This window comes from Salvelinus sp. IW2-2015, linkage group LG27 (genome assembly GCF_002910315.2).
Source record: "Salvelinus sp. IW2-2015 linkage group LG27, ASM291031v2, whole genome shotgun sequence".
Lineage (NCBI taxonomy): Eukaryota > Metazoa > Chordata > Actinopteri > Salmoniformes > Salmonidae > Salvelinus > Salvelinus sp. IW2-2015.
Window position 1 is genome coordinate 19509647 of NC_036867.1, and position 13939 is coordinate 19523585.

General features: G+C 42.5%; 1 protein-coding gene and 1 long non-coding RNA gene across 2 annotated transcripts in view; both read right to left on the reverse strand.

Moving 5' to 3' along the window:
* LOC139023101 (uncharacterized) overlaps positions 1 to 3654 on the reverse strand; it is a 12342-nt gene extending 8688 nt beyond the window's left edge. Inside the window, exon 1 of the long non-coding RNA XR_011474248.1 lies at positions 3351 to 3654. This is a non-coding gene — a long non-coding RNA (uncharacterized lncRNA). The remainder of the gene's footprint in view (positions 1 to 3350) is intronic.
* A 689-nt stretch (positions 3655 to 4343) lies between these two features.
* On the reverse strand, positions 4344 to 7176 carry ppp1r3g (protein phosphatase 1 regulatory subunit 3G). Its single transcript, XM_023972988.2, has one exon. The coding sequence runs from the start codon at positions 7086 to 7088 to the stop codon at positions 6246 to 6248; it is 843 nt and encodes a 280-aa protein (XP_023828756.1). The 5' UTR covers positions 7089 to 7176; the 3' UTR covers positions 4344 to 6245.
* Positions 7177 to 13939: the final 6763 nt, after the last annotated feature.

Sequence of the window (13939 nt, forward strand, 5' to 3'; positions counted from 1 at the left end):
CTGAAGGAGGGCCCCGTTCCAATACGACCAAGGGAATCCTTCCATTCCTTCCTTCCTTCCTTCTGTCCCTGAGGAGTTTGCTGATGTTGATCGGTGAGAGCAATATTGTACAAACTATGGTACAAACTTTGTCAGATAAGAAATTGGTATTCTAGCGGGGGAGGGAACGATGCATTTCACCTCTCTCGCGCTCTCTCCTCCCCTACCCGCCTCTTTCTCTTCTCCCCCACCTTCTCTCTCTTCCGCCCTTCAAAAGTCTTCCCTATATGACATACAACCAGCTGTTCACACCTCTTTGAAATTCGCTGGAAACATCTGGCCTCTCACCAGCCGCGAGGAGATTAAATATAGAAAAGGCACTAGGAGGTCGGGAAATGCGTGTGAGTTTAACGAGATAACGGTTCCCCACACCGTAGCATGTTCTTCACCTCCCGAAATAGCACTGCTAAATAAAACCTATAAAGTGCGTCCTCTGTCTGTCTCGGGAACACGTCTCCATTTTAAATCGCAATGGTATCACCTGTAAATGTAGACACAAATGATCTGCGCTGGTGGTTGTGGTATTTACCAGAAGATTCGTTTTGTGCCACCCGAATAGTGAAATCTACATAAAGGTTGTCAACAAACGCACGTACACCCAAATGAGTATACTGTTGAAGCAGAAAAGGGTACTATTGTGATGGAACTAGTGTGTGGTGGGTTGGTTCATATAAGTCAAACGCAGTTGCCCCTAGACTGATCAGTAATTGTTAGGATTGGAGGAGGGCAAAGTGATCCTAGACCTGTGATTAATGGTTCTGGATTGAATTGGGGCAGGACAATGATCCCAGATCTGTGCATACTAATAGTAAAGGTTGCGATTGGGGGAGGGAAAACTGATTCTAGATCTGTGCGTACTAATACTAAAGGTTACGATTGATCCTAGATGTGCCTAATGATTAAGGTTAAGATTGGGAGAGGGCAAGCTGATTCTAGATCTATACCCAGTGCTTACTGGCTATTTGTATCCAGACAGAGCAGGTTTAACCCTGAGGTATGGGTAAAGGAGAAGAATATCTGCTGCCAATGATGTAGGAGCTGAAGGACGAGGGCACGCCCGCCCGACTGCCTGTCTGCCTGACTGCAGTTTATCTGTGGGAACACAGGTGCCCCCCTGGGGTGCCTGCCATCCCCATGCCCTGCTGATGTCAGGGAAAAAAGAGATCTGCATTGCCACTCCACATTGGCCCCAGGGCAAGTAGCACTGCAGGACTGGCACACTGTTAAAGGGCATAAGGTTGAAACACTGTAGGGATGGCACAGGGCAAGGGTACGAGCATAGAGGGTAGACTTGGCAAGTCTGAGTCTGAAATCTCACACTATTCCCTATAAAAAGTCCTGGTCAAAAGCATATAAGGAATAGGTTGGTGATAGCCCCTTCTCTAGAACCAATTGTACTCTGTCCATGTGAAAGCATAACAGTGGTCCGTTTTTGGGCGTGCTCTCACTATTCAAAGCCCACGTTGGAGAGAAGCACAGCAAACGACGTTGATGAGAAACAGGCGTGTGTAGACTTGTGCGGAATAATGCAAGTGTGATAGAGTGCAATAGAGAGAGATGCAGAGTGCCGGGAAAATGAAAAAAAGACAAGTTTTTTTTAATCTTGTCACCCGCCCGAGCAGTCAGTCATAAATAATACACTGAGCAGCACAGCACATACCAGATGAACGTATAGTTTTATCACACACAGCAAAGCATGTGCTGTCTTGGTTAAAACATTGGCGTTCAATATGCGATCAAGAATGGGTTCTTATACCGGTCCCATAGGACAAAATGGCAAAAATGGAGCACAGAATACAATCCTAACCAGGACCCAGGCCTTTATACAGTTGAACAGGTAACAGTGTTGAAGTCTTTCCTCGATATTTTAATGTCCAGGGAAAGACCTTCAAAATAACACCAAGGTCCTTTCGCATCAAAATTGTGAATAAGCCACTCTGGTGGGGGAGGGGAACACTGCAGTATTCCCCCTCCTCTTTTAAAGCCAGCTATATTCACCGACGCAAACTGTGCAGCACAGTAACGGGTGGGGGGGGGGGGGGGGGGGGCAGGTTGCTGTTTGCCAAAAGGCTTGGTAGGTTTTATGAACAGGCACAGTGCTGAAGCTCTACTCTTTTTAAAACCATTTAAGTAGGTGCAAACTGTACTATACAGTTACAAGGCTGATTGGTTTATATGTCCACATACAGTAGATGGCTATGCTCCCTGTTCTGGCTGTGGGCTCTTTTTAAAGGCAGCCGTAGGGGGTTCTGACGGATGGCCATGTCAACAGGAACCGGACATATTTACACAGGGGCGGGGGCTCGCGAAATGGATCTTAATGCTCCCTCTTGCTGAGCCATCTCTTTGAGAAATGAACGGCGCAGCCTAAGCTGACCTTGCATCTTTTGACCGTCGCTCTCCCCTCTCTCTCTCACTTCTGCTTTTCCCTTTTCCGCGGGGCAACAATTTGCCGCACTTTACAAGCCAGGCTTTTAACCAATGTTCCTTGACTCACTTTGAGTGTCTTTAATGCCAAAGCCATATGTTAGGTTAGCCCCGGTGTCAGGTCAAGGAAGTGTTTGCAAGGGGGAGAGATGGATGGGCTGCTTTGGTTCTGTCGATACAGCAGTTTTTTTTTGTGTGTGTGGTGTGTGTGTGTGTGTGTGTGTGTTGTGTGTTGTGTGTGTGTGTTGTGTGTGTGTGTGTGTGTGTGTGTGTGTGTGTGTGGTGTGTGTGTGTGTGTGTGTTCGTATGTGTACTGAGTGCCGATGAGTAAAGCTGTGAACAACTTAACAGCGGTGAAATGTGATTCAAAGGCTGTGTGTGTAGGACAGACCATGATAGTTGAATCTTGATATTTGCAATAGCTGGTGACTGTCATGAATCCGTGCATTATATGCAAGTGCAAAAAATGCATTTGAATCGGAACTGTTGAACTGGCAGCACATTTAAACAGATTGAACATTTATCTAATGTGCACTCATGAGGAGTCCGGACTGTCTATTCCAATTTCACAGCGGACTGACTGTCATAACAGGTCACCAGATATTGATACTGTAGGTCACTGTTGTAACTTGTAGTTTGGGTGAGCTGAGCTTTGCTCCCAGGGTTACAGTTCCATATTGATTTGTTACACATAGTCTCCCCCACAGTATTCATCTGAATCACTGAAATGTTGTGGGGAAATTAAGTCTTAGTTGTCTGACAACTTCACCAGCCAAGCATTTACAGTATTTTGGGCACACAAATGCTCCCTATAAAGTGACATGAATTTACAAAATCAACCCCTTTTATACAACCCATTCGTTTAGATTTCCAACACAACTTACCGTAACAAATCTCAATGTGAAGATTGACATATCAAATTGTGGACTTTTTGTTTCTCTCCACAGGTGACCATAGGTAAGATGTACCTGGCCCAGAAGACTATCGTTGAGGGGTAGGGTTCAAAGAGGAACCTCTGATGGGCATTGGGGCAGTGATGGGCTGCCTTAAAACGATAGGAAACGGTGTCGAAGAGACCATGGCAGACGGAGCACTGAACCTCAACCTAACTTCACTTTCCACACAGAAGCTTAATTTCCCGCAACCTTTGGATGGATATGGGGGAAAGCATTGTGGGAGGCAACTAGATTCAAAGTATAATACAGATCTACAAGGTGGGAATAGGGAAGAGGTGAGGGGTTGGTTGATTTCGGCATTAATGCATTAAATCTGCATCACAATGCATTATACCGGCAGAATAATAATATGCAATGGCCAATAATAATGGAAATGGATGATATTGTCTATAATTGAAATTCAGGTTGGGTAAGAGGGTGAATGTATCCCACAAGGCCACCTGTTCTAAAAAAATAGCCCCTTTTGTTTGTTTTGGATGAGCAGTGACCTAGTAGAAGATCGAGGCGGGTGTAAAGATCATATTACTCAACAAATAAGAGTCCAAGTTGAAAGCTCTCCCAGAGGTCCTCTCTAAATATATTTTCTGCTTCTGATCAGCGTTTTAGGGTGATCAACAAAGACCGATTTGAAGTACATGAACATCAAGGGGAGGAGATCAGAGTTCAAATACTGTTTGAAATACTTTATCCAATAGAACAGTCCCAAATGGCAAGCCTCGACCATCTAGTACTCCAGGCAGGCTAGCGCGAACACTCAAAAGTATTTGAACGATTTTAAATAGTATTTGAACCCAGGAGGCGTCACTGTAAGACAACTGGGACTGATGGCATTTGAATAATATGAAAGGATACTTGATAAGGACAGTTTATAATCATTTTCAATATGTCGTGTACTGTTGGGGAAAAAAAGAGGATTCTGCATTTGAAAATGTGGTCCATTTTATTGGTTGATATTCAATAGCCCAGTTGATGTCATGTACAGTGCATCAATCCCAAGATTAAAATGTCACCATATCATGTTACTGTTACATCAACATACATGCATGTACCATTTAAGATTGAGATTAACTTTGCATTTTTCACATTGTCTATAGTCTATTTTTACATTCAGTTCAGTAGCCCCAAAGATTCTGAGACCGACTGAACAGTTACATGAACGAGTACATGTTCCATCAACATGGATGTTGTCCGGACGCCAGACCTTGGTTCTAAAACTATTCTAAACGATATCAAATAGTATTTGAACCCAGGTCTGTGTGGATCTTGCCCGGTGAGATCACTGCATTGCTGAAGCCTAGAAACTAGCCATTCTCTGATGACAGAGTAAACAGCTCCACGTATATTTGCTGATTTGCCTCTTGAACTTTGGTCAGGGGACATGTATGAGACAACAACCTGACAGCCACCATGTAGTATTTTATTAAAGGGTACATGACAGGCCAAACAAGGGAAGTAACATCACTGGCATCAGTTGTGTGCTGCTCACATACCCATCAACAGTATTACAAACGCCCTCTGGATGTTCTGATTGTAGAGAAGGCAGAGGAGGAGTTTTGATAAGGTGATATAGAGATCCTATACAATTGTATGGATGTCATAACGTCAACAGATATGTTTTACATTAAACAACTGTTTTACAGAATATTGTAGTGGGCCTATTGTATAGCTATGTAGATGTGTAATGTATGCTTTTCAATACACAGTTGTTGACAACTATTAGGACCCCCAAAAACATAACATGTAGAATAGATATAATGCAGTCATAGCTGTAATTGGGACAGAAATGCTGTTAACAACACTGGGAAACCAATGCGCTACAGAGCAGTAAATACGTTTTGTGCATCAACCTGCTGCATCAGACCATTTGATCAAGCTGTTCACTGAGTAGCCACGCACACTAATATGACAGACAGATTGCTCGTTAATCATTCCTCTGTGCCCCAGGGGAGTGTAAACAAGAAATCATATATTTCATGGCAGAGAACTCTTTGACAGATTTTGCTTCCCATGATTGGCATTATAACTTGGATAAATCACACATGTTCATACTCTGCACTATTCTGGGCCCTGAATCAAAGGCACTGTCTGAAATGGTACACTATTCCCTTTAAAGTAGACTACTTTGACCAGCCATTCCCTTTAGTCAAAAGTTGTGCTATCTATAGGAAATAGGGTGCCACAAGTTTAGCAAAATCATGAAACGGAATAACACAACACAATTCCTATAAATGACTGAAGTGAATCTACATCTCAGCACAGTAGGATAACTCTCCTGATTCGATGACATGATAGGCAAATGTGATGTAGAACAGGTGAAGTCCTCTTGGATATGAGATGTACTGTGTATCATGTATCCTAAAATGCCTAATTTAAACTATTTTAGTAGGGTCCCGTGTCTGTGTAGTCTCGGGTCTGTGTAGACCCCATTGGCAGTGTAGCTGAGAAATGTTCATCAGTCCATCCATGGGTCCTGATTTGTTAACTTCCTCGTTTCAGAAAATGAGATCTAACTGCAAATCAGTCCAACGACTATTATTGTAAATTCTTGTGTTATTAAATGTCATTCCAGAACAGAAGACACAATTGGACAGAGGCAAACTTGTCAACTCCATGTTTTACTTTAAAGAAGGACGGTACAGTCGGCGTATCATAACAATCATGATGAACTCATGAACACCTTGATAACAAAACGGTGGGCTCAGAGAGCAAGAAGAAAATACGTTTACTTCACTGAAAAGTATATATCAATCCACGTGATGGAGAACAACTTCATGAGAGACCTGGTTGAGCGACACCATCTTTGCACGTGCGTAACGGCGGATTTCAGGTGGCATGGAATGCTGCGCTCTCGTAGGTCGGCATACCTGCACAGTGATACTTCAAGGTGTAGTTTTGTCCATGGTTGTTATCCCAAAACTCGCCCTGGTCATTCCTGATGTACACGGCGAAGTGCACAGAGGAAGATGGGTCTAGGAACGGAGGTGTGTACATGGTAAATGTGTAGCGCTCACCAACAGTATTCTCATCGAAAGCCATGGGTATCGCCTGCGCGTTCACGAAAGACAGCCACTCGTTGAATGTGTACCTCACACCAACTTCTCTCTTGCAACAGTTTTGAGTATTCGTCCGAATCTGCCCACGGATGTCAAACTGAGTGATGGTCACCTTCTCCAGGTTGACGTGCCGCTGCAGTACCTTGGTTTCAAAATCATCAGACTCAACTGGCATCTTGAAAGTTGGGATGAGACGGTCCATGGTCAAGGTAGATTTAAAGTTTACGCACAGGTCCCCAATTGTATACTCTCGGTCCTGTGGTTGAGGGAGAAAGCTCTGCAATCTCGACAATACCTTGGAAGGGATTTTCGGGTCTTCTGTTGTGCTGAAGTGCTTCACGCTTGCTAAATCAAGCCCCATGGAGTCTGCGAACTTCACCCGTTTTCGGCCGTTATTGGCTATTTCTTCAAAAAGCATAGCCTGCTCCGGATATGCGGGCAAAGATGTCGCCCTTCGCCTGTCTTTCTTATACATGTCTGGTGGTTCGATTAAGCCATCTTCCAAGTCCTCGTCACCGTTCTCCGTTGGCTCATCTTCACTCCCTGATAGCATGGTTCCCCCTGAATTTGGAGAACACTGCTTGGAATCACGCAGGAGGGCTGAATCGGACATATCGGCAATGCGTGCGTTATGGATATGCACCGGAACAGTTCCGGGAGTTTAGATTCTCGATGGAACTTTTCACTTAGTGTGATACGCCCACTTAAAAGCTCATCATACAACTAACTGCCTGTTGCTGTATCCAGCGTCATTGTAATACGTCATTGCAACGTAGGCCTAATTCAAGTTTACAAACAACAGCTCACCTGCCCAGCGCGCAGGAGCGATTGCCAAAGAAGCACGTTATTAGGCTACAAAGTCATCGAATTATTCATAATAAACAAATGACTGTTTCATGCCAACATCTAGGATACATATAGTTTGGTGAATAAATAGACCTAAATTGGCTACACTCAAACCCTTTCAAATAATCTTGCATACCTTTTGTTAACACTTCATTTTAGGGGGTCCTTATTAAAGTGTAAAAACATAATGAATTACACTAACAAGTATTGTAATTAACTATAATAATGCATAGTTACACTGTATTAACAACATGTAACTGGTAGTAATTGTAGTCTGCAATTACATAGATTGCTTATTACCGTGCTTGTTATAAATGTAAACATTTTATTTGATAGCATCCAGATGCACCATATTTCAGCCTGCACAAATCACGTGATAAGTGTAAATCAGTTGAAAACCGACCACCTCATTGACACAACTATGCAATAGGCCCAATGGCCCCATTGGCAAAAACGGGTTCACAACGAATCCCGGTTTCATCTGTGCCAGGCAGATGGCAGACAGCTGTATGGTATTGTGTGGTAGTGCGGTTTGCTGATGTCAATGTTCTGAACAGAGTGCCCCATGGTGGCAGCGGGGTTATGGTATGGTCAGTCTTAAGCTACGGACAATGAACACAATTGCTTTTTATCGATGGCAATTTGAATGCACAGAGATACCATGACGAGATCCTGAGGCCCATTGTCATGCCATTAATCCGCCGCCATCACCTCATGTTTCAACATGATAATGCATGGCCCCATGTCGCAAGGATCTGTACACAATTCCGGAGTTCTTCCATGGCTTGTATACTCACCAGACATATTGAGCATGTTTGTGATGCTCTGGATTGATGTGTACGACAGCGTTTTCCAGTTCCTGTATCCAGCAACTTTGCACAGCCATTGAAGAGGAGAGGGACCACATTCCACAGCCTGATCAACTCTATGCGAAGAAGGTGTGTCACGCTGCATGAGGCAAAAGTGTGGTCGCACCAGATACTGACTGGTTTTCTGATCCACGTCCCTTCCTTTTTTTTAAGGTATCCGTGACCAACAGGCATATTTGTATTCCCAGTCATGTGAAATCTATAGATTAGGGAATAATGAATTTATTTCAATTGACTGATTTCGTTATTTGAACTGTAGCTTAGTAAAATCTTTGAAATTGTTGCATGTTGCGTTTATATTTTTGTTCAGTGTAGCTACCTTAAGCTGGCAAATAGGCTATGGTCTCTACTCGCTAGCTAACGTTAGCTGGGCTATATGGTCTTATCTTCCCTGAACCTATTTCTCAGGGTATCCATACCCAAACGGTATTACGTGAGACACTCAGCATGTTAACTAGCTAGCTGGCTACTTGTGTCAACACAAGCACTATTATTGCTAGATGGATAACACAACAACTAGTTAGGCCTAGCTAGCTATATGCCTAAACTATAGAAATCACAATGATGATAACTAGGGGTAATGTATAGTGTCTATGCTAAGTTGTCATACATTCTTCTTCTCTACCACAGATTCCCACAAGGTCTCAGAGTCCAGGAAGGGAAAATGCTTACAAGAAACATTTGAAGACAGAGACAGAGTTGTCGATTTCCATTGTTACTTGTAATGATAAAAAGGGAAGAAAAAGACAATCCAATTTAGCCAGCTATCTAGGCTACTCACCATGCTATAGGCTACAGACTAAAATAGGCTAAAATAACTAGAATAGTTATTTTTATGTTATTGAGTTGGCCTATATACAGTGCATTCGGAAAGCATCCTTCACTCATGCTGTCAAACATACCCTTGTAAAACTGACTATCCTGCCGATCATTGACTTCGGCGATGTCATTTACAAAATAGCCCCCAAACACTCTACTCAGCAAATTGGATGCAGTCTATCACAGTGCCATCCGTTTTGTCACCAAAGCCCCATATACTACCCACCATTGCGACCTGTATGCTCTTGTTGGTTGGTCCTCGCTACATATTCGTCGCCAAACCCACTGGCTCCAGGTCATTTATAAGTCTTTGCTAGGTAAAACTCCTTATCTCAGCTCAATGGTCACCATAGCAACACCCACCCGTAGCACGCGCTCCAGCAGGTATATTTCACTGGTCATCCCCAAAGCCAACACCTACTTTGGCCACCTTTCCTTCCAGTTCTCTGCTGCCAATGACTGGAACGAATTGCAAAAATCACTGAAGTTGGAGATTTACAGTGGGCTCCAAAATTACTGGCACCCCTGACTGGCAATGCACAAACAATGCTTAAACAAATAAAAACAATATAATTATAGAGATAAACTCAAAATACCAACATGTGAGAAATACTGTACTTTATTAATGTTTCAATGGAACTAACCAAAATAATTGATTGATTTAATTAAAAATCAATGTCCTCCAAATCAAGGTTTCACAATTAATGGCACCCTTAAAGATTATTGTAAATAACATCTACCAAAATTAAACCACTAATTAAATTCCACTAATTTAAGTTTATCTAAGTCTTAAGAAACTATATTGAGCCATTACATCACTTCCTGTTTCACTAGCTAACACACATGCAATATCCCACTGTCATCCAACACCATGAAGAAAACAAAAGAACTGGCAGTTCAAAAGAGACAGATGGTCGTAGACCTTCATAAATCTGGTAATGGCTACAAGAAGATCCACAAACAATTGAATATACCACTGAGCACTGTCAGGGCAATTCTTTTAAAAAAATCTGAAGATATGGAACAGTTGAAAACCTCACGGATAGAGGACGCAAATGCATTTTCCCCCCCAGGATAGAAAGGAGGATGGTGAGAGAAGCAACAAAATCCCCAAGAATCACTGTGAAAGAATTGCAGGCCTTGGTGGCGTCTTGGGGTCACCAGGTTTCAAAAAGCACCATCAGACGCCACCTCCACAACCACAGGCTCTTTGGAAGGGTTGCCAGAAGAAAGACCTTTCTGACCCCAAGACACAGAGGACGCGCTTGGAGTTTGCCAAATGTCATATAAATTATGACTGGAAGAAGGTGCTATGGTCAGATGAGACCAAAATTGAACGTTTTGGTTAGATACAGCATCGGCATGTTTGACGTCGAAACAGAGATGCATACAAGGAGATGAATCTCATACCCACGGTGACATATGGGGGGRGGKGGGGGGGGGGGGGGGGGGGGTCAGTGATGTTTTGGGGCTGTTTTAATTCCAGAGGTCCAGGGGCACTGGTTAAGATTGATGGCATAATGAATTCCACCAAGTATCAGGCAATTTTGGCTGACAATCTGGTTGCCTCTGCCAGAAGGCTGGGACTTGGCCGTAGGTGGACTTTCCAACAAGACAATGACCCGAAACATACCTCAAGAGCCACATAGAAATGGTTCTGTGACAACAAAATCAATGTTCTGCCATGGCCATCTCAGTCGCCGGACCTCAATCCAATCGAAAACCTGTGGGCTGAGTGGAAGAGGTCAGTTGATAAGCGCAAACCCAATAATGTGATGGATCTTGAAAGGATCTGAATAGAGGAATGTTCCAAGATCCCTCCAAATGTGTTCCTTAACCTTGTCAAACATTACAGGAAAAGACTCCATGCTGTTATCCTTGCCAGAGGTGGTTGCACTAAGTACTAAATGAAGAGTGCCAATAATTATGAAACCTTGATTTTGGTTAAATTTATTTTGTATAAAATAATTGTATGATTTTGGTTGCTTCCATTGAAACATTAATAAAGTACAGTATTTCTCACATGTTGGTATTTTGAGTTTATCTCTATAATTATGTTGTTTATATTTTTTTAAGTATTGCTTGTGCATTGTCAGTCAGGGGTGCCAGTAATTTTGGAGCTCACTGTATATCTCCCTCACTAACTTCAAGCATCGGCTGTCAAAGAAGCATACCAATCCCTGCAGCTGTACACAGCCCATCTGTAAATAGCCCATCCAACCAACTACCTACCTCATCCCCATATTTAAAAATTTTAAAAACCTTTTTCCTGCTCTTTTGCACACCAGTATTTATACCCGTATTTACACGTACACATCCTCATCTGCACATCTATCACTCCAGTGTTATTGCTAAATTGTAATTACTTTGTCACTATGGCCTATTTATTGCCTTACCTCCTTACTTCATTTGCACACACTGTATACAGATTCTCTATTGTGTTATTGACTGTATGTTTGTTTATCCCATGTGTAACTCTGTGTTGTTGTTTTTGTCGCACTGCTTTGCTTTATCTTGGTCAGGTCGCAGTTGTAAATGAGAACTTGTTCTCAACTGGCCTACCTGGTTAAATAAAGGTGTTTTTTTTTTTTTAAGTATTCCGACCCTTTGACTTTTTCCACTTTGTTATGTTACAGCCTTATTCTAAAACGGATTAAATAGATTTTTCTACACATCAATCTACACACAATACCCCATAATGACAAAGCAAAAATCGTTTTTTAGACATTTTGCAAATGTATAAAAATATTCAACTGAAATATGACATTTACATAAATATTCAGACCCTTTACTCAGTACTTTGTTGAAGCACCTTTGGCAGCGATTACAGTCTCGAGTATTCTTGGGTATGATGCTACAAGCTTGGCACGCCTGTATTTGGGAAGTTTCTCCCATTCTCTCTGCAGATCCTCTCAAGCTCTGTCAGGTTAGATGGGGAGCGTCGCTGCACAGCTATTTTCAGGTCTCTCCAGAGATCGGGTTCAAGTCCGGGCTCTGGCTGGGCCACTCAAGGACATTCAGAGACTTGTCCCGAAGCCACTCCTGCGTTGTCTTGGCTGTGTGCTTAGGATCGTTGTCCGGTTGAAAGGTGAACCTTCGCCTCCCAGTCTGAGGTTCTGAGCATTGTGGAGCAGGTTTTCATCAAGGATCTCTCTGTACTTTGCTCCGTTCATTTTTCCCTCTATTCTGACTAGTCTCCCAGTCTCTGCCGCTGAAAAATATCTCCACAGCCTGATACTGCCTCCACCATGCTTCACTGTATGGATGGTACCAGCTTTCCTCCAGATGTGATGCTTGGCATTCAGGCCAAAGAGATCCATCTTGGTTTCATCAGACCAGAGAATCTTGTTTCTCATGGTCTGAGAGTCTTTAAGTGCCTTTTGGCAAACTGCACGCGGGCTGTCATGTGCTTTTTACTAAGGAGTGGCTTCCGTCTGGCCACTCCTGATTGGTGGAGTGCTGCAGAGATGGTTGTCCTTCTGGAAGATTCTCCCATCTCCACAGAGGAACTCTGGAGCCATGTCAGAGTGACCATGGGGTTCTTGGTCACCTCCCTGACCAAGGCCCTTCTCCCCCAATTGCTCAGTTTGGCTGGGCGCCAGCTCTAGGAATAGTCTTGGTGGTTCCAAACTTCTTCCATTTAAGAATGATAGTGGCCACTGTGTTCTTGGGGATCTTCAATACGGCAGAAATGTTTTGGTACCCTTCCCCAGATCTGTGCCTCAACACAATCCTGTCTCGGAGCTCTACGGACAATTCCTTTCACCTCATGACTTGGTTTTTGCTCTGACATGCATTGTCAAATGCGGGACCTTATATAGACAGGTGTGTGCCTTTCCAAATCATGTCCAATCAATTGAATTTACCACAGGTGGACTCCAATCAAGTTGTAGAAACATCTCAAGAATTATCAATGCAAACAGGATGCACCTGAGCTCAATTTCGAGTCTCATAGCAAAGGGTCTGAATATTTATGTGAATAAGGTAATGCTGTTTTTATTTTGAATAAATTAGCAAAAATGTCTAAAAACCTGTTTTCGCTTCGTCATAATGGGGTATTTTGTGTAGATTGATGAGGAAAAACTATTATTTAACCCATTTTAGAACGCTGTAATGTAACAAAGTGTGGAAAAAGTCAAGGGGTCTGAATAGTTTTCAAATGCACTGTATCTTTGTTTAATCTAATTAATCAAATTATGAATCTAACAATAAAAATCATTATTTTGTACGAAATGTAAGGTCTGTTTACATGTTACAATAAAATTTACTTTTGTAGGTGTTTTCACTTGGTAATGAGTAATAAGTAATTATATATATATATATTGCTCATAGGTAACTATAAAGTTACACTTCACTTTAAATCCTGTGTAAGAACTAGCGACAACCTTGTACTTATGCAGATATTACAGATATGTACTCTGTGGTGTATTAGTGTGTTTTTTCTCTCACTTGGATGGCGCTTTCAGAAGCTGACGATGAGATTGTCAGAATGGGTAAAGTACTTTATAGGTACACAATAATCACAAGTAAGTAGAGTAGGCTCCTCAGAAAAGGACCATCCTCCTCAGTGAATTTATTAAAAATTAAAATAGTGAAACATCTAAAAAGTTATCCTTTTGAGATAAAAGTTGATTAAATATTGGCGACACTCATGTCACCAAATAATTGATTAAAACACACTGTTTTGCAATGAAGGTCTACAGTAGTCTCAGCAGCACTCTGTAGGGTAGCACCATGGTGTAGCCGAAGGACAGCTACTTTCTCCTCTGGGTACATTGACTTCAATACAAACCTAGGAGGCTCATGGTTCTCACCCACTTCCATAGACTTACACAGTAATTGTGACAACTTCCGGGGGACGTCCTCCAACCTATCAGAGTTTTTGCAGCATGAACTGACATGTTGTCCAACCAATCAAAAGATCAGATAA